Source organism: Megascapheus bottae, chromosome 12 (genome assembly GCF_031878675.1).
Source record: "Megascapheus bottae isolate mThoBot1 chromosome 12, mThoBot2.hap1, whole genome shotgun sequence".
Classification (NCBI taxonomy): Eukaryota; Metazoa; Chordata; class Mammalia; order Rodentia; family Geomyidae; genus Megascapheus; species Megascapheus bottae.
Genome location: NC_143520.1, coordinates 57391640 through 57409901, shown reverse-complemented (window position 1 = coordinate 57409901; position 18262 = coordinate 57391640). Strand labels below are relative to the sequence as shown.

The window sequence follows — 18262 nt, the reverse complement described above, 5'->3', positions numbered from 1 at the left end:
TTATACACATTTTTCTGTATAAGCTAGTTTAATGACTTGATAGTATGGTTTCAATGTAATCATGTTCTGCTGCTGTTGGACAAAGCATACTACCTTATGACAGGTGTGGGGGCTCAAGCCTGTAATCTTACGCACTTGGAAAGTGGGAATCATGATTGTAAGTCAAAGTCAGCCAGGGGAAAAATTCATGAGTTCCATCTCGACTAATAAAAAGCTAGGTGCCATGGCATATACCAGTCATCGCAGTCACATGTCAAGAGTAAAATAGGAGGATGGTAGTCCAGATAGGCCCTGGTCTAAGACTATTAAAAATAATTTAAAAAGAAGAGGGCTGAGCGTATGGCTCAAGTAGTAGAGCATCTACCTGGAAAGCACAAGGTCCTGAATTCAAACCCCAGCTCTTTTTTTTTAATATATTTTTTATTGTAATTAATAAAAGGGTTACATGATATTTGCCAGATAGAAGGTGCATTAATTCACTTACATTGATACCCTTTCACATGTCTTGGTGCCCATTACCCTCCCCCCACCCCCCCATCCCCTCCCACCCCCGTCTTCAAACCCCAGCTCTTAAAAACCAAAGATGAAAAACAAAAACAAGAAACAATCCTTAGCTGGGCGTGGTAGGTCACTCCTGTAATCCTAGCTACTCAGGGGGCTGAGATCTGAGGATCACAGTTTAAAGCCAGCGTGGGCACCAAAGAACATTACGACTCATCTCCAGTTAACTACTGAAAAATCAGAAGTTGGGGCTGTGGCTCAGGGGTAAGGCAGTAGTCTTGAGCGGAAGAGCTTGGGACAATGCCCAAGCCCAGAGTTCAAGCCCCATGACCCCCCCCCCCCCCGCCACACACACAAAAGGAACAATCCATGTTATCTCATCCTATGATAAAATGTCCATCCTTGTTAGTAATTAAAACAAGGTAAATGAAAACAACTCAGAGGTACCATTACATCCCTATCAAAGCCATAAAATCACTTATAACATTTTATGATGAAGAAATGGATTTCTCTCATGAGAAACTGTGAATTCATGTCATCTCTTGAGGTCCAATGAAGCAATGTCTGTTGAGGACTGTAAAGTTGTTTGCATGTTTTGATCAAATAGTTCCTGTTGCCATAAGAAGAGATGTCTAATGCCAAAATGTTTAGAGGAAAATCAATTATAAAACCCATAATGAGAAATGAAAAAAATGTACATTATCACTTGAAAGGACACACATACGAAGGATGAAATGTGAACAATCAGAATGTGAAAGTGTGGCTTCAGCTGACCACTGTGGTATAGACCTGCTAATGAGATGGATGAGGTTGAGCGAGATGGAGAGGTGGGGGGGGGATGCTGAAAGGTGACATTAGTCAAGCTGCATTGTACTCATAGACTGACCTGTTGAATAGTAATCCTTTCGTAAAACTACATAAAGATAATAAAACTATGCTAAAGACAAACAAGTCCCAATATGAACATTCATAGCTAAGAGGATTTTGAGTGACAGTTTGTTCAATTTATAGAGCACTAGCTAGTGACTGCTTGGTCCTAGGGAATAAGAGAAAAAGGTGTTTTCATATATACCCATGTAAATGTAAAAAGTTTCCAATGTGGTTTGGTGCTACCAAATGCCTAGAATGTAGGAAGCTATTAGTGTGTGTGGCAGGCATTATTGTCAGTGCTTTGCATACACTTTGAGTAATTTTCCTGGCAAGCCATGAGGATGAAACTGTCACCATTTAATTTGCAGAGCAGGAAATTAAGTGAAGAAAGGTCAGGTCCCTGTGTTAGGGTGAGAAGGCTAGGATGTTCTGTGCTTGCTCTCAGCTGAGCATGAAAGGAACAAAGATGTTTCCAGAAACAGTGACACATTCTCTAAATCTGAGGGAAGAGGAAGGAGATGGCAGAGCCAAGGGATTCCCGGTAGAGGAATCAGGTAAATGAAGGAAGAGGTGAGAATCACGCTGTTACAATGAATGCAAGGCTTGTGGGCACTGGGGACTGCTGAACAGGTCAGAGTGGGCATTTCTGATGGGAGCCAACACTCCCTTGGTGGGAACTTAACAAGCCATTAGAACTAGACTCCGTGTGGTTGAATTTGCCTTTCAGGAGAAGAATGAGAATTCATTGTTTATGGCCACTTGACAAATCTTGTTTTAGACGTTTAGTGTGACTGTTGCAATTTTCTTCTTTTTCTGAAGGCCTTTAAATTTCTGTGAATCACAGGCTATTTTGCACAGGCAGAAAGGCAGAGTATAGACAACATATCCTGTTTAATGTTGACGCTGTAAAAAAAACAAAAGATGCTCCCAGAATTAATAGCTCATTTTTTGCATCATTACACTGGACTTTTTTTTTCGCACATGTATAACTAACAGTTGACCGAGAAATGCAGAACACAGCTCAGAGCCACTAGTATTCAGCAATAAAGAAGGAAATGAAGTCAGAAAGACTTTTTCATTTCCTCCCAAACATATTGTCACAAGTATCCCAGGAACTCATAACCACACAAACGGCAGATTTCAATACACAGGGAGTTGAGACAACGCGGGTGATTAAGGATTGCCAGTCCACGGAGGCAGACTGGAAGCTGTGCTCCAGGAAGCTTCAGTCATCCAAACTGCAGGCACCTCACTTCCTTCAACTCCAAAATAGCCAATTCATTGACAGAAATCCTGCCAGCTCCAAACGCACGTGCCCAGGTCAAGTCTAAAGCCAGATCCCAGCTCGAATTCTGTAGGAGACGTTCCCCTGGCTGTCAGAGAGCACCTGCCCATCCAGTCCTGCCTTGCTGTGGAAGCTCTGACACTCTGGCTGTCCTGCCATCAGTTCTTGCAGCTGCAAGAACCATTTGGCAATGTACCACGGCCAGATCTGGAGTCCTCAGGCTCATTGCTGGGGCATTTCTCTTTGATGACCCGAGACTGCAGTGCTGGGAACCAAGCTCTGTGTCCCCAGGCCGTGGAACTCCTTCCCTCCTCTTCTTTCTGCTCTACCACTCCATCACTTCCGTTCCCCGACATCAGTAGAGATTCTGAGAGGCCTGCACTACACAGCTGTGTCCAAAGCCCAGGAGCTGTCAGAGGGATAGGGTAAGGCCAGCTTTCTTAAGGATTGAAAACAATTATTTACTGTTATTGGAAAGGTGATGTACAAAAGGATCAGAGTAACACAGGTCAGATAAAGAGTACATTTCTTTTTGAACAAAGTCATCCCTTCCCTTGCTCTCCATTTCTGTGTCCCCTCGCATATCCTCCCAAAGACAGATCAATATACAAACAAGCCAAAAGGAAATGAAAACAATAACTGCAACAAAGACAAAAGAAAGACTTTTGTTTCTATTTCCCAGAGTTCATTCTGAGGAGTATCATTTTGTATGGTCAGATCCACGTAGCTATTGTTCTGTGAGATCCTCTCCTAAGAATATCCTCCTTTGTAAAGTCTCACTGTGTGAATGCCCAGAGACCTGTATGTGTTATCATGTCCTCACAGTTCATGGCAGCATTGTTTACCATAGCCAAGATATGGAATCAACCCAGATGCCCCTCTGTGGATGAATGGATCAAAAAAATGTGGTACATATCCCCAATGGAATTTCACTCCTTCATCAGAAAGAATGATATTATACCATTCATAAGGAAATGGAAAGACTTGGAAAGAACAATACTAAGTCAAGTAAACCAGACCCAAAGAAACATAAGTTGCATGGTTTCCCTTGTTTGTAGTAAGTAGAATGCGCCTGCAAATCTTAAGGCCTTTTTGATCCCGCTGCAGTTTCTGCTCAGTAAATTTGTGGGTACGAATTTACTTTTCAAAAAAAAAATACACACGCTGGCAAAGAACTTCCTTATTGAGTGAGACTCTGAACCAGAATTCAGGGATCACAACTTCTATCCATCTACAAATGAGGTGTCCTGAACTGGTAAAGCAGCCTGACAAAAGACAGTGAGCGTGGGGGAGATCCATGGGTAGCTAGGGGTATCAGAGCCTTCAAGGGAAATAACAGTTTTGGCTTTTTGGTGACTTTTTCCCCCTAAATTGACACCTCACATTTGCTACACTGTCACTGTATCACTTGAGCCATGACTCCAACTTAGATTTTTGCTCACTAGTTTTGAGATCAATTCTCACTTTCTACCTAAGTGTTTGCCTGAGCTTCAATCTGACTATTTTAGGCTCCTGGTAGTTACTAAGGTCAGACACACGCCACGAGGTTTAGCTTCCTTCTAAGGAGATGCCGTCTCAGCCTTTTCTGCCAGGACTGGTCTCGATCTAAGAGGATGCCAGGTGTGTGACACTGTACTCATGGGATTCCTACTCTTCTCATGAAAACTTCTGCCCGGACTGTGGTTCTCCTGTTCTCAGACTTTTGTTACAGTCACAAAACCTCAGAACTCTTAATCTGTAGCCTTGTCTACAAGCCTTCTGCATGGTGAAATTATAGGTGCATACCACCACAACTAGCCCCAACTTTTTTTTATTGTAATTAATAAAAGGGTTACATGATATTTGCCAGATAGGAGGTACATTAATTCACATACATTGATACCCTTTCACATGTCTTGGTAGCCATTACCCTCCCCCCCACCCCCTAGCCCCTGTCTTGGTTTTCCCCCCTTCCCTATCAAATTTCAAATAACCAAATACAAATAAATTCAATATATCAGATAACAAAGTGAGATACTGTAACAATATGAGCTACCCAAGGGACAGCAAAGGAGATGAGAGACAACATAGTACATTAAGAACAACGGTCATTCATTATATGGCTTTTGTTTCAATATCCTGGAGGTCCTTTTAATTAGCAATATGTATCAAGGTTTTGCTCTATTGCAGATCTCTGCTAGTAGAGCCCAAGGTCTACTGATTATGACAAATAAGAGAAACCATTGAGCCTAAGTTCCTTTGAGTCTGGCTTACTTCATTTAATATGATTTTTTCTAAGTCTTTCCATTTCCTAACAAATGGGGCGATGTCGTTTTTTCTGACAGCAGCATAGAATTCCATTGTGTACAAATACCACAACTTGTTGATCCACTCATCAACTGAGGGACATCTAGGTTGGTTCCATATCTTTGCTATGGTGAATAGTGCTGCAATGAACATTGTTGTGCTAGTGGATTTAGTATGCCCTAGATTCTGGATGATTGGGTAAATGCCAAGTAGTGGAATTGCTGGGTCATAGGGGAGCTCTATGTTTAGCCTTTTGAGGCACTGCCATACTGCTTTCCATAGTGGTTGAATGAGTTTGCACTCCCACCAACAGTGTAGTAGTGATCCCTCCTGGCCACATCCCATCCAGCATCTGTTATTATTCGTTTTCCTGATCCTGGCCATTCTAACTGGAGTGAGGTGGAATCTGAGAGTTGTTTTGATTTGCATTTCTTTTATGACCAGAGATGTTGAGCATTTCTTCATGTGTCTATAGGCCATTTTTGTTTCTTCTTCAGAGAAGACTCTCTTTAAGTCTTTGGCCCATTTTTTAATGGGATGGTTGTTACTTTGGAGATTAGTTTTGGAGTGATTCAAGTTTTGGAGCTGTTGATATATTTTAGATATGAGGCCTTTATCCGTTGTTTGGTTGATGAAGATCTTCTCCCACTCTGTAGGCTTCCTAATTAATTTACTAGCTATGTCCTTTGCCATACAAAAGCTCTGATTTGTTGTGATTGTTGGTCCTTATTAAGAAAGTTTCGACCTGTGCCAAGGAGGCCTAGTGTATCTCCTATTCCTTCTTGTAAAGTTTTCAGTGTGTCAGCTTTTACCTCGAGGTCTTTGATCCATTTGGAGTTAATTCTAGTGCAGGGTGACAAAGAAGGATCCAACTTTAGTTTTCTGCAGGTGCTTAACCAGTTCTGCCAGCACAACTTGTTGAAGAGGCTGTCTTTCTTCCATTCTATTTTTTTGGCTCCCTTGTCAAAGATTAGGTGGCCATAGGTCTGTGGTTTAATATCTGGGTCCTCAGTTCTATTCCATTGGTCTTCAGGCCTGTTCTTGTGCCAGTACCAAGCTGTTTTGATAATTATAGCCCTGTAATAGAGTCTAAAGTTTGGAATTGAAATTCCTCCAGCGCTGTTCTTTCTGCTAAGAAGTGTTTTTGCTACATGGGGTCTTTTATTATTCCATATGAAATTTTGAATTGCCTCTTCTATTTCTTTAAAGAATGCCATTGGGATATTGATGGGTATTGCATTGAATTTGTAGAGAGCTCTTGGCAAGATTGTCATTTTCACAATGTTGATTCTTCCAATCCAGGAGCATGGGAGGTTTTTCCATTTCCTTAGTTCTGCTTTAATTTCCTTTTTTAGGGTTTTAAAGTTTTCATCAAAAAGGTCCTTTACATTCTTAGTTAAGCTAATTCCTAGGTACTTTATTTTCTTTGAGGCTATTCGTGAAAGGAGTTGCTTTCCTGATTATTGCCTCGTTCTTCTCACTGTTTAGCTCCAACTTTTTATTAGACATTATTTTAGACCAACAGCCAGGCTGGCCTGTGAGCTGTGAGTTGGGACTTCTCATGTGGATGTCCACTTGTTTTTATTTTTATTTATTTATTTTTTTTATTTGAAGCCATCTCACTGGTACCTCTTCCTGGAACACAAGTGCCTCATGGTCTCTTGGTCTAAACTTATTCATGGGAAAAAAACCAATAAACCCATTCACTGAAGGCAACCACAACCAGTAAGATCCATACTTAGATTTTTATGAGTTAGTTTTAAGCCCAACTGAGAATGCTCTGGTGGTAGAATTTCTGCATTAGTGATCGGGCTAGGTAGGTTTGGCTGAACAACAGGATCCATACCACATGTGTCTACGTGTCCAAGCCTGGCAACTGGGAGACAAAGCCCTACTTATGATGCTCTTTACTACAGAATGGATGAAGGCTTTGATCATCAGAAACACTTCTCCTGGGAATCTACATCCCTAGGAGGTCTCAGCTAAATGAACTCCCACCGGTAGCTACAGCTCTCCTTTCTAGAAGAAATTTACTTCCTGCAGGCACCCATATCTGGAAGGCTGTTGTAGCTGATAGCATCTTGATACCATGCAATAAGGTTTGCTTAAAAGTTCTGCTCCTCAGGCAGGGTTTTGTTTGTTTTTCTTTTGTTTAGAAGTGCTGAGGTAAGAAAAGTGCTCCTTTTGCAATGCCTTGCCCATTTCTTCTCCATTCTAGGAATCTAGGCACTGGATGTGTACTAGCAGCCTCTTAACTACCACTGGAAGAACCACAGTAATTGGGAGAAGGAAGAAGGCTCTTCTACTTTCTAAGAAGCTGAGGATCTAGAACGTGCATTGATCTCAGCCCACCTAGACACTGTCCTGACTTCCTAATGACATCAGCCAAATATCAGTCTAGACTTTGTGGCCTCAAAGAAAACGCTAAAGCGCTGAGTTCTTTTTATTTTTATTTTTTTGCCAGTCCTGGGGCTTGAACTCAGGGCCTGAGCACTGTCCTTTGGCTTTCTCAAGGGTTGCTCTCTACCACTTGAGCCACAGCACCACTTCTGGTTTTTTTCTGTGTATGTGGTACTGAGGAATCGAGCCCAAGGTTTCATGCATGCTAGGCAAACATTCTACCACATGTTCCAGGCCCTCTGAGTTCTTTTTGGTTGATGACTGATTTTTAAGAATGTGAAGATTTCTCTATCAGTATGAAATAGTACTGTGCCAATCAAGATCATTACAAAATAAGCACAAGGATCAGGGGAGACTCATTTGTTTTACAAGTGCATTGCATACATACAAGAGTTTAGGACCAACACAAACATCCTGAGAGATCTACTGTAATGGAATCTGACTTTTACTGAACACCAGGTAGCTGTCAGACCATTGTTGCATATTTTTGTAGTTATTTATACATGTGTTTCACTGTAAACACATAGGAAGCCTCGCTCTGTAGGTGGCCAGGTTTAGGAGATTAGAGCCACATTCTATGCACACAGGTTACACTGCAGCTGGTTGTGAGACTTGAGTGAGCAGGAAGGGCATCAGGGCATGCATGGGAGAGTGTGAAGGGTAACCTTAAATCATATGGAGGAGTGAATGGATGTCTTACTCTTTAGTCATGAAAAGAGGTAAGAGGTAGGTCTCTGGAATTGCTCTAGTTTTTTCTTGTTTTGCTCTTTGCATAAAAAACAGACAAGATACCATGGGAAAACTGTCTTTAAACCCCAGAGACATGCCTTCTACCCCATACCCTTTCCCTTCAAAAACCAAACCAAACCAAATCCAACCACTGGGCTTGAGAGGTGAATTGGCCAGATGTCTGAGCTTCAAAACTTGGGGTCCCTTTTTCTGATACCTTCCTCAAAGATGCTTCCCTTCTTGTGTCTGAGATTATCTGAGCCTGGAAGTACTGTTTGAGCAGGAAACTGAGTCCAGACAGTGGCCTACACACCTTGGTCTCTGGTCTGGGTTTATTTTGGGGGAGATTGGGGAAAAGAGAGGTAGTAGAGGGTTTGAGCTCAGGCACTTAGCTCAAGGCTGGAATCTACCGCATATCCACTTCTGGCCTCTTTTGGGAGTGCTGGTCAATTGTAATTGCAAAATAGACTCTTGCAGATTTGTCTACCTAGTCTGGCTTTAAATGGCAATCCTTAAATCTCAACCTCCTGACTAACTGGTGTGAGCCACCAGCATCTGGCTAGTCTCTGGTCTTGTTTTCATCCTTTGAAGTACTCTTTGATCCTCTAGCTTATATATAGGATCGACCAGGTCACCCAGAGGCCCTATAACTAGTGTGACAGGACTGGTCCAAGGCATTGTGGTTAGCTCCAATTCCATGAGGGTGGCCTTTGAGCTGGATAGTCTCTTCTGATGTTTTATTTGCAGGATTGTGTAAGGTTGGATTACCATAATGGTAGCTGGTAATGGTGTGGATACCCACACTGTTTATATGGAACCCTCTCAGCCCACACACACCCTAGAGATTGTCCTGCTTAAACTCATCACTATAGCGAGACACCTGTGGCTTATGCCTATAATCCTAACTGCTTTCAGCAGGCTGAAATCTGAGGATTACAGTCTGAAGCCAGTCTGAAAAAGTTTGCAAGTCTCTTGTCTCTAATTACCAAAAAGCTGGAAGTAAAGCTGTGGCTCAAGTGATAGAGTCCCAGTCTTGAGTGAAAAAGTTAGGGGCTAGTGCTCAGGTCTCTGAGTTCAAAGCCCATTAACAGCATACATGTATGGACACACAGACACAGACACACACACACACACACACACACACACACACACACACACACACGGACACCCCCCACCCCCCGAACCAAAACAGTCATCAAGAGTCACACATGAGAGTAGTGGGGGCTTACACTGTCTAGAGACTGTTGGTTTGGGTGGAAGGAGGGGAAGATGAGAATGAAGAGAGAGTGAAAGGGAGACAGCTTCTTCTGCTTTTCATTATACTCATGACTGAAGGTTGGCTGACATGAGTCTCTGAAACCATGGCTTGCCTCAGGCTGTAGGGTAAAAGGCAGCATCAGGCACTTCTCCAATGAGGAACCAGTGTCTGAAACGGATGTTCCTACCATTATCTTTCCTCATAGAAGTCACCCAGTGTCTCTTAGGCATGCTCTAGTAGGTTTTTTGTTGTTCTTTCTTTTGATGACAATGGGTGGAGTAAGTCTCCAGAGGTTTTGTTCTATCCTATAAAGCAGGCTGCTTCCTCTAGCTCCAAATGCTTCTCCTGGGCATGATTGCGAAGGTTTCTTTCTTTTTTTTTCCCTACACTTGAACTGCACTCAACTCATCATACTATTTAATGAATGTTTAAAATTTAATTATTATTTACAGTGTGTTTCTTCCACAAGAAGAAGGCACTCTCCCATCCCATCCTCAGCTGAAAAGAATAGAATGGCACCAGCTGAGGGATTTCATTCTGGGGCTTGCATTTGGTGGAGTGTTTATGTGTATTCTGTTCAGTAAACATGCTACGTCTTCATGTCTTGCATGTGTTTAAAGAAACCTACTATATAGTGTTAATGTTTCCCCCCCCCCAAGAGGCTATGCTGGCCTTGGACTTTATTTTAATACAGGTACCCCCACCTCCATTTTGTTTGTTTGTTTATGGGGTTTTTGTTGGTGCCAATCCTGGGGCCTGGACACTGTCTCTGAGTTTTTTATTTTGTTTGTTTGTTTGTTTTCCTCAAGACTAGTACTCTATCACTTGAGCCATAGCTCCACTTCCAGCTTGTTTTGGTAATTAATCAGAAATAAGTCACACAGAGATTTTCCTGCCCTGGCTTGCCTTAGACAGAGATCCTCATATCTCCACCTCCATATGCCTAGATTTACTGGCATGAACCCCATCCCTTCTAATCCAGTTTTTCTTTCTTTCTTTCTTTTTTTTTGCCAGTCCTGGGCATGAGCTCAGGGCCTGAGCACTGTCCTTGAACTTTCTCAAGGCTAGAGCTCTACCACTTGAGCCTCGGCACCACTTCCAGCTTTTTCCTATGTATGTGGTATGGAGGAATAGAACCTGGGTCTTTGTGCATGCTAGACAACTAAACTCCAGGCACCCTCTAATACAGTTCTTTTTTTTCCATATATTTTTTATTGTAATTAATAGAAGGGTTACATTATATTCACCAGATAGGAGATGCATTACTTCACATACATTGATACCCTTTCTCATGTCTTGGTTCCCACTTCCCTCCCCCACCCCCACCCCTTGTCTTGTTTTTCCCCCTTCCCTATCCTCTAATCCAGTTCTTTTAACATCTATTGAGTGCAGTAGTCCAGAATGCGGGCTCCAGTGTCAGAAAGACTTGAGTTTTCCCCTTGCTCAGATATTTTACTAACCTTCCCAAACAGTGTATACTATTTCCCTGCCATGGTATTATGGCTGCACAGAATAAAAGATGGTGTGTGTGTGTGTGTGTGTGTGTGTGTGTGTGTGTGTGTGTGTGTGTGTGTAACAGCTAGCAGACAGTGTTACTGTTACTGTCATTTCTTCAGAGTCTGCTTCTAGGCTAACCACAGAGATACACAGATGAACAAGATGCCTTTTAAATCTCCTGATCCAGATAAGAAATGATGCAAGGGCCATTCCTGGGCACGAGGATGAGGCAAGATTGTCTGAGAGTTTGGAGTAAAGGGACAAGGGAAAGGTAGCATTGCAGGCAAGCAGGTGAAGCTAACTCCCCAAACAGGAAGTAGTCAGCAGCTCCCCCACAAAATGTTGAGCCGGGCAGAGGCTGTTAGTAAAATGAAGAGCCTAAAGCTGGAGATGTGGCTCAAGTGGTAGAATGCCTGCCTGGCAAACATGAGGCCCGGAGTTCAAATCCCAGTACAGCCAAAAAAAAAAGTTAGTTATGGGAACGGGAGTTTGGCCTAGTGGTAGAGTGCTTGCCTAGCATGCACGAAGATCTGGGTTCGATTCCTCGGTACCACCTACTTAGAAAAAAGCCAGAAGTGGTGCTGTGGCTCAGGTGGTAGAGCTCTAACCTTGAGAAAATCTAGGGACAGTGCTCAGGCCCTGAGCTCAAGCCCAGGACTGGCAAAAAAAAAAAAAAGAGCCTAAAGCTTGGGGACCCTGAGGCGTGGATGTAGAGGCTAGAGTAGCCCCCTCCAAGCTTTGATTTTTTTTTTATTGTGCCAGTCCTCGTGCTAGCCCTGAGTCTTTTTGCTCAAGGCTAGTGCTACCACCTGAGTCACACTCCACTTCTGTTTTCTTGGTGGTTAGTGGAAGATGAGTCTCCTGGACTTGCCCCAGCTAGCTCAGAACGGAGATTCTCAGACCTCATTCTCCTGTGTAGCTAGGATAATAGAGATGAGCCACTGGCACCTGACTTGTTCCAACAAAATTGTGAGATGTCGTGTACTAGGAAAGTAGTGTGGATGGCTGGTGTGGCACTGTTTTCTTTTCTAGTAAAGGAGAGTAAGCTATAAGCTATTGACCATATAAACAGAGACAAGTGCCCAGTTCAGAGGAAGCCCAGCAAAAGGAATGGCTAATGTTGGAGGAGGAGGGTAGATGTGGTGGGCATGGTAGGAACCAAGGGCTGGGGGCATGAGAAGGTATTTCGCAGGGGTGGAGAGTGAAATGGCAGAGAATGATATGTTTGGGTTCTTGGAAGGTTTTCTAGTGATTAGCTACACTGTCAGAGGTGCATGGCCTAAGTTTAAGAGACATTCTCAGGATCCCCCTCTTATGGAGAGATTCTTAGGAAATCTGAGCTTATATCTCTTTATGGAGAGTGGCTCTCATTCCATCACATGAAGCAGATAGCTGTGGTCTCTGGTCCCTGTTTTCCTTTGGAGACTTATAGAACCCCATCTTTTACTGGTTGTAGGACAGGGAGGAAGAAAAAAACCACCTCATGTTTCTAAACCTCATCTTCCTTCCCTATAAAACAGGGTACAGATCGGACAGGACTGTTGTAATGAGCTCGTGTGATACCATATTTACAAATGTTGTCAGAATTAAAATGGAGTCACTTATGTCAACTGTAGAAAAGCCAATAAAGCCAGAAGGCTCTGAATGTAGCATGAACGTTTGCTTGACGGCAGTATTATCACAAAGGATTCGGGCAGAACCACAGGCTGGAATAGAAGCCCCTACAACCTTGTACAAAGAACACACCAGCAAATACATCTGCTCCGCACTGTGTGCCCCACCTTAGGCTGTCACCATCCTTCTGTAATTCCTGTAGTCAAAGATTGTTGTTCCAAAACAATGTTTGAAATCCTCATCCTCTATGCTCTAAATGTATCCTCTTAATAGTAGAACACATAGTAGCCCGGCATGCTGGCACCAGTGTCCTAGAAAGATGACAGGTTCTAGGCTAGCTTGGGTTACATAACAAGTTCCAGGCCCAGGCCAGCCTTGACCAAAACCAAATAAAACAAAGATAACAAGGCGAGCTAGAGTGCTGGTGGCTCATTCTTATAATACTAGCTACATAGGAGGCTGTGATCTGAGGATCGTGGCTTGAGGCCAGGCTGGGCAGGAAAAGTCCTCCTGAGACTCTTATTTCCAATTAGCGATACACCCATAAAAAGTCAGAAGTGAAGTTGTAGCTCAGGTGGTAGAGTGCTAGATTTGAACAAAAGAGCTCAAGGACAGTGTCCAGATCAGGGAAAAGAAAAAAAAAGACTCCTTGCTTCAATTCCAACTTAACCTCACACAGAATCTGTCTGTAATACATCATATATCATTGATCCTAAATTTGCAAATCCCTATTAAATTTATTTTTAAACGAGACCCAGCTGAGCTCATGCTTTTAATCCTAACTACTTAGGAGACTGAGATCTGAGGACCACAGTCTGAAGTTAACCCAGGCAGGAGGGTCTATGAAACTTTATTTGGAATAAAATATCAAGAAAACCAGAAGTGGCACTGTGGCTCAAGTGGTAGAGTGCTAGCCTTGAGCAAAAAGAAGCTCAAGGACAGTCCCTGGGCCCTGAGTTGAAGCTTCAGGACTGGAAAGAGAGAGACAGAGAGACAGAGACTGAGACCGAGAGAGACAGAGATAGAGAGAGTCTTTTTTGTTTGTTATTGAGGTTAAAGGAAATAAAGGGTATAGGGTAGAAATTGCTATGTAATAGAAGTTGTTGTATTTCTGTAAGCATCATTCATTCACACACGTATGGTTTTTACCCTTTCACCAGTGTCTATGATCTAGACATAAGCAAGGCCCAATCTATAGCCATAGGAAGCCTCTGCTAAGTGCATGGGAGGGGAGACAAGTAAGCATGTGATTGCCGGACTCTGGAAGAAGGTATGCAGAGGGAGGCCAAGCTCTGTTGGGCACACAGATGGAGGGTGCATTTGTCAGGATGATGGCCAGCAGAAGGAGTGCTCCAGGTTAGAAGCAACCTGGAGAGTCAAGAACATCATCATGACTATTCTAAAAGCCAAGAGGAGTCACAGAAAAATCGGAAGCAGTGGAGAGACCCAGTTCTGTCTGCATTTGAGCAGGTCTCTCTGGGACCAAGGGAAAAGGTTAGGAAGTTACAGGGGTCCAGATGAGAGGGAACGGACACCGTGAGGTTTGACATCCACAGTCCACTGTAGCAGGATAAGACTGGGGCTGATGGGACTTCCTAGCAGGAGGGTTAGCTATCAAATACAGAATGTATTTCACCAGAAACAGACTTTACTGCAGCAAGTCTCAAGATGGATCTGCCAATTTTGTCACCTTTAATCTAGTTGTTATTTAAACTGACACCTTAATTAAGGCTACTTAGAATATTATTTATCTCATTTGACTTCTGGCGAACTAACAGTTTTATTTAATAATGTAAACATTTCTGAGAAATACATCCACATCTGGGTATATCTTTCTCTTCTATTGAAGCATGATGTTATACTAACTAAACTTGAGTATATTGAGGAAATAATGTAGTGAACTTGTAGAACTGATCATCTCACATAGTAGGCTCTCTCTCTCTCTCTCTCTCTCTCTCTCTCTCTCTCTCTCTCTCTCTCGCCCTCCCCCCCTCTCTCTTTCTCTCTCTCTCTCAGGTCATGGGGCTTGAACTCTTGCCTGGGCACTGTCCCTGAGCTCTTCAGCTCAAGGCTACTGCCTTACCCTTGAGCCTAGCCCCACTTCCTGTTTTCTAGAGATTAATTGGAGATAAGAGTCTCAGGTCCTTTTGTGCCTGGGCTGGTTTTGAACTTGTAATCCTCAGATCTCAGCCTCCAGCGTAGCTAGGATTGCAGGTGTGAGCCACTGTGACCAGCCCAGCACTCTCTCTCTCTCTCTCTCTCTCTCTCTCTCTCTCTCTCTCTCTCTCTCTCTCTCTCTCTCTCTCTCGCTCTCTCTCTCTCTCTCTCTCTCTCTCTCTCTCTCTCTCTCTTCTCTCTTTTTTCTTTTTGCCAGTCCTGGGGCTTGAACTCAGGGCTTGGGCACTGTCCCTGGGCTTCTTTTGCTCAAAACTTAGGACTCTACCACTTTTTTCTGCTTCTTTGTTTTACTTATTTCTGAGTAGTGCTGAGTGGCGTTGAAAGTATTTGTTAATGTAAACATAGTTTTGTAGTCAAAATCTAGAAATACCAACAGTATCTCTTACAAAAATCACATCACATTTTCAGAGATGAATGTTCCGGGAATGCTGCTTGCTCGCACAACCATTGCTTTCTTTTCTTTTTCTCTGTGTAGGTCCTAGGGCTTGAACTCAGGCCCTGAACACTGTCCCTGAGTTTCTTTTTGCTCCAGGCTAGTGCTCTACCTCTTGAACCACAGATCTACTTCTGGATTTGGGGATAGGTAATTGGAAATAAGAGTCTCATGTATTTTCTTTCCTGGGCTGGTTTCAAGCTGTAATCCTCAAATCTCAGCCACTGACACCCAGCCAATTTCTTTTCTTTTATGGGATTCAGATATCCATCAAGCAGCACAACATCTTTGTTGTCCTAGAGTGAGAAAGACTTTAAGAAAGATTTCTAGAAATGATTTCATTATAGTAAATTCCCCTTGCCTTTTGCTTCTCCATTACCAAGCTCCTTGCTATAAAGAAGAAGAAGGATTCGGGTGCTGGTATCGCATATCTGGAATCCTAGCTACTCCGGAGGCTGAGATCTGAAGATCATGGTTCCAAGTCAACTCAGGAATGGTCCTGAAACTCTTATCTGCAATTAACTACTAGAAAACTAGAAGTGGTGCTGTGGCTTAAAGTGGTGGGGCACTAGCCTTGAGTGAAAAAGGTCAGGGAAAGTGCCCAGGCCCAGAGTTCAAACCCTACCCTGTGACCAAACACACACACACACACACACACACCCCAGAAGGAATGCATTGCTCTCACATACTACGGTAACTGTTGTTGTTGTTATTTGCCTTGTTTTATCTTCCCACAGACCTAACTGAATTGGAAATTGCTGTCTCTCCTTTCTCCTACGTGTTGTTCCAATAGTTTTTTCTCATCCAGAGCAGAAAAGTGTCCTTTTCCCTTTTTTTATTGCTATGGATTTTTATCTTTTGTCTTTTCTAACTAAAGAATCTGGGTAGAGAATGTCCTAATGAATTTTTCAGTAAGTCCAAAGCAACCTGCTTGGACTTTTGTTTTAACCTGGGTTAAAACAAAATTGATCCAGTCCAAACACTTCCAACTCATAACTCCTCACCTTTTTTTTTTTTGCAGGCTGTGCTGTGAGTTGTGGGTATCAATACCCCAAATTAATAGCCTCTGAGGTCATGTAGATTTGCATTAAATCAAAATATGCTGTGCTAATTATTCTACCAGAATATGTACAAAAGCCAAAATCAAGTAACCAAAGACTGTGAAAGAGTCCATCCAGCATACATTTAATGGACAGAGATTACTTCAAGACGTGTGTTAATGGAACATCTAAAGAGCAATATCTAATTTGAAGAAAAAGAGCTTCCGTACTTGCAATTGGTGAAATGATGGTGCATGGGAGTTGGGGAAGAGAAAAGAAAGCAGAAGAATGCTGTTGGAATTGCAAACCAGTCAATATACAGGCTGATAAGGGCTCTTCCAGGGTGTGGGTGGAATGAGGTTTTAGGTATTTACTGAGCACTTATGCTGTGCTAGAGGCTGTGGCAGACGAAAGACATCATCTCTTAAAATCATCTCAATAATCTCTCAATCCTATTTCACACACCGAAGCTTAGCGAGATTAAGCGATTCCTCCTTAACATCCAATGGCAGGATTCAAACCTGAGTCTGTCTGACCTCAGAGGCCAAGGGACTTGACTACTCTCAAGGCGGAGTTGACTCCAGAGCAGCTCGGCTGGGAATCAGATTGGGTCCCTGCCAGGGCTGAACAAGGTTTCATTCAACATTGAGATTCTAGGTCACAGACGAGCTCACCTTGTACTCCAAAGACCTCCTGTGACATTGGTTTTCAGGTGTTTGTGGGGCACTCCTCCTTTATCATTGGCACTATTCAGGGATGATGGTTCGGGAAGTCTGAGTGCCTCAGATTTGCTGGCGGTCAGAGGACTGCGGGATGATGTGATGGTGGGTGAATTAATGCAGTATTAGTGGAGTTTTTACAGTGTTGTTAGGAACTCTATGATGTGCCTTGATTGTTTCATGTAGCCTCATAAAGCCAGCTGCAGCTGGTTACATCACTCTTGCCCTCCTGACAGAGCCCAGATCTTCTTCGGGGCTTGGACTGTTTCCTGATGTTCCACTCAGCCTACTTTGTCAATTAACATAAGGTTCTGTGATAGATGTAAAGTGGAGAGGAACTGAAGGCAAGCCACCGCTCAAGGTGTTCCTGGGAAACATGATGGATGACTCATGTCAAAGCAGAGTACCAAAACTTTCAGAAACAGGCCTGTTTTGCTTGGGCAGTCTGTGAATAAGCCAGTTAGACATTTCTTGGATGGCTGGCAAAAATGTTGTCGTCATAGCAACTCTCCCACCGACCTCACTCTGCTTACACAAGTTGTCAGCTCCTGTCCCAACCCCAAGCTACCTGTGGGGGAGGAGCTGGGCTTTGTCCATTCCTTATTTATAAGTAGCTCAGAGCAAGGGGGAGGGACGAACAAGATTGACTCCTGTGTAGGTTCCTTGGCGGGGTTACATCCACAAATGCCTCGGAAGCAGCTGGCTGGCTGCCTCCTTCTCCTCATACTCTTGGCTCTTTCTGGGCTGGCTGGTGCACTTACCAGAACATACTACATTGGGATTGTGGAAGAATACTGGAACTATGTACCTAAAGGGAAGGATGTTATTACTGGAAAGAGTTTTGCAGAAGACAAGTGAGTGAACTTGGGGTTCTTACAGACTCCCAGATTTGCCTTTTTCTTTTCTACTTCAACTCTGCACGAGAAAAGTTGTCTTTCTTGGGTGGTTTTAAAGAGGGTCAGCTGCCTGAGACCAGGAAATTCACTGGTGCTTGAAGAGGTGTAGCATGGGTAAATGTGCAATTTGTAAGAGAAAATTCTTTACTTCATGTATTTGTTGAGTTGCCTGTTATTTTTATGAAGAGATGTAGACACATCTGGGTCTTCTGAAAAAAAAAAATAGTCTGATCTAGAAAAGAATAATTTTCAGCAGTAACTTCCAGGCAATTCTGCCCTGAGTTTTTAAAATATATATTCGCTATTTTCATTCTAAAGGTGATGACTAGAGAAATTGTGGTTTCAAATTCAGGTATCAGGTTTTTTAAATAAAAATTTGAGGTGAAAACTTGAGAACACTGTTAAAGCAGTGTTTTCTTAGTTGTAATTTTAGAATAAAACATTATAATTGTAGATAAGTGCTATAGTTATGTTTTGGGGTGCTTTTTGTAACACTTAAAACTGTGGGATGTTACAACAGATTCAGTATGTATTTCAAGAGTTTCTTGAGTCTACT

General features: G+C 42.8%; 1 protein-coding gene across 1 annotated transcript in view; it reads left to right on the top strand.

Moving 5' to 3' along the window:
- Positions 1 to 17494: 17494 nt before the first annotated feature.
- Hephl1 (hephaestin like 1) overlaps positions 17495 to 18262 on the top strand; it is a 72922-nt gene continuing 72154 nt past the window's right edge. The window contains exon 1 of the mRNA XM_090342476.1: positions 17495 to 17664. Within this exon, the coding sequence (XP_090198602.1) occupies positions 17495 to 17664 (170 nt within the window). The remainder of the gene's footprint in view (positions 17665 to 18262) is intronic.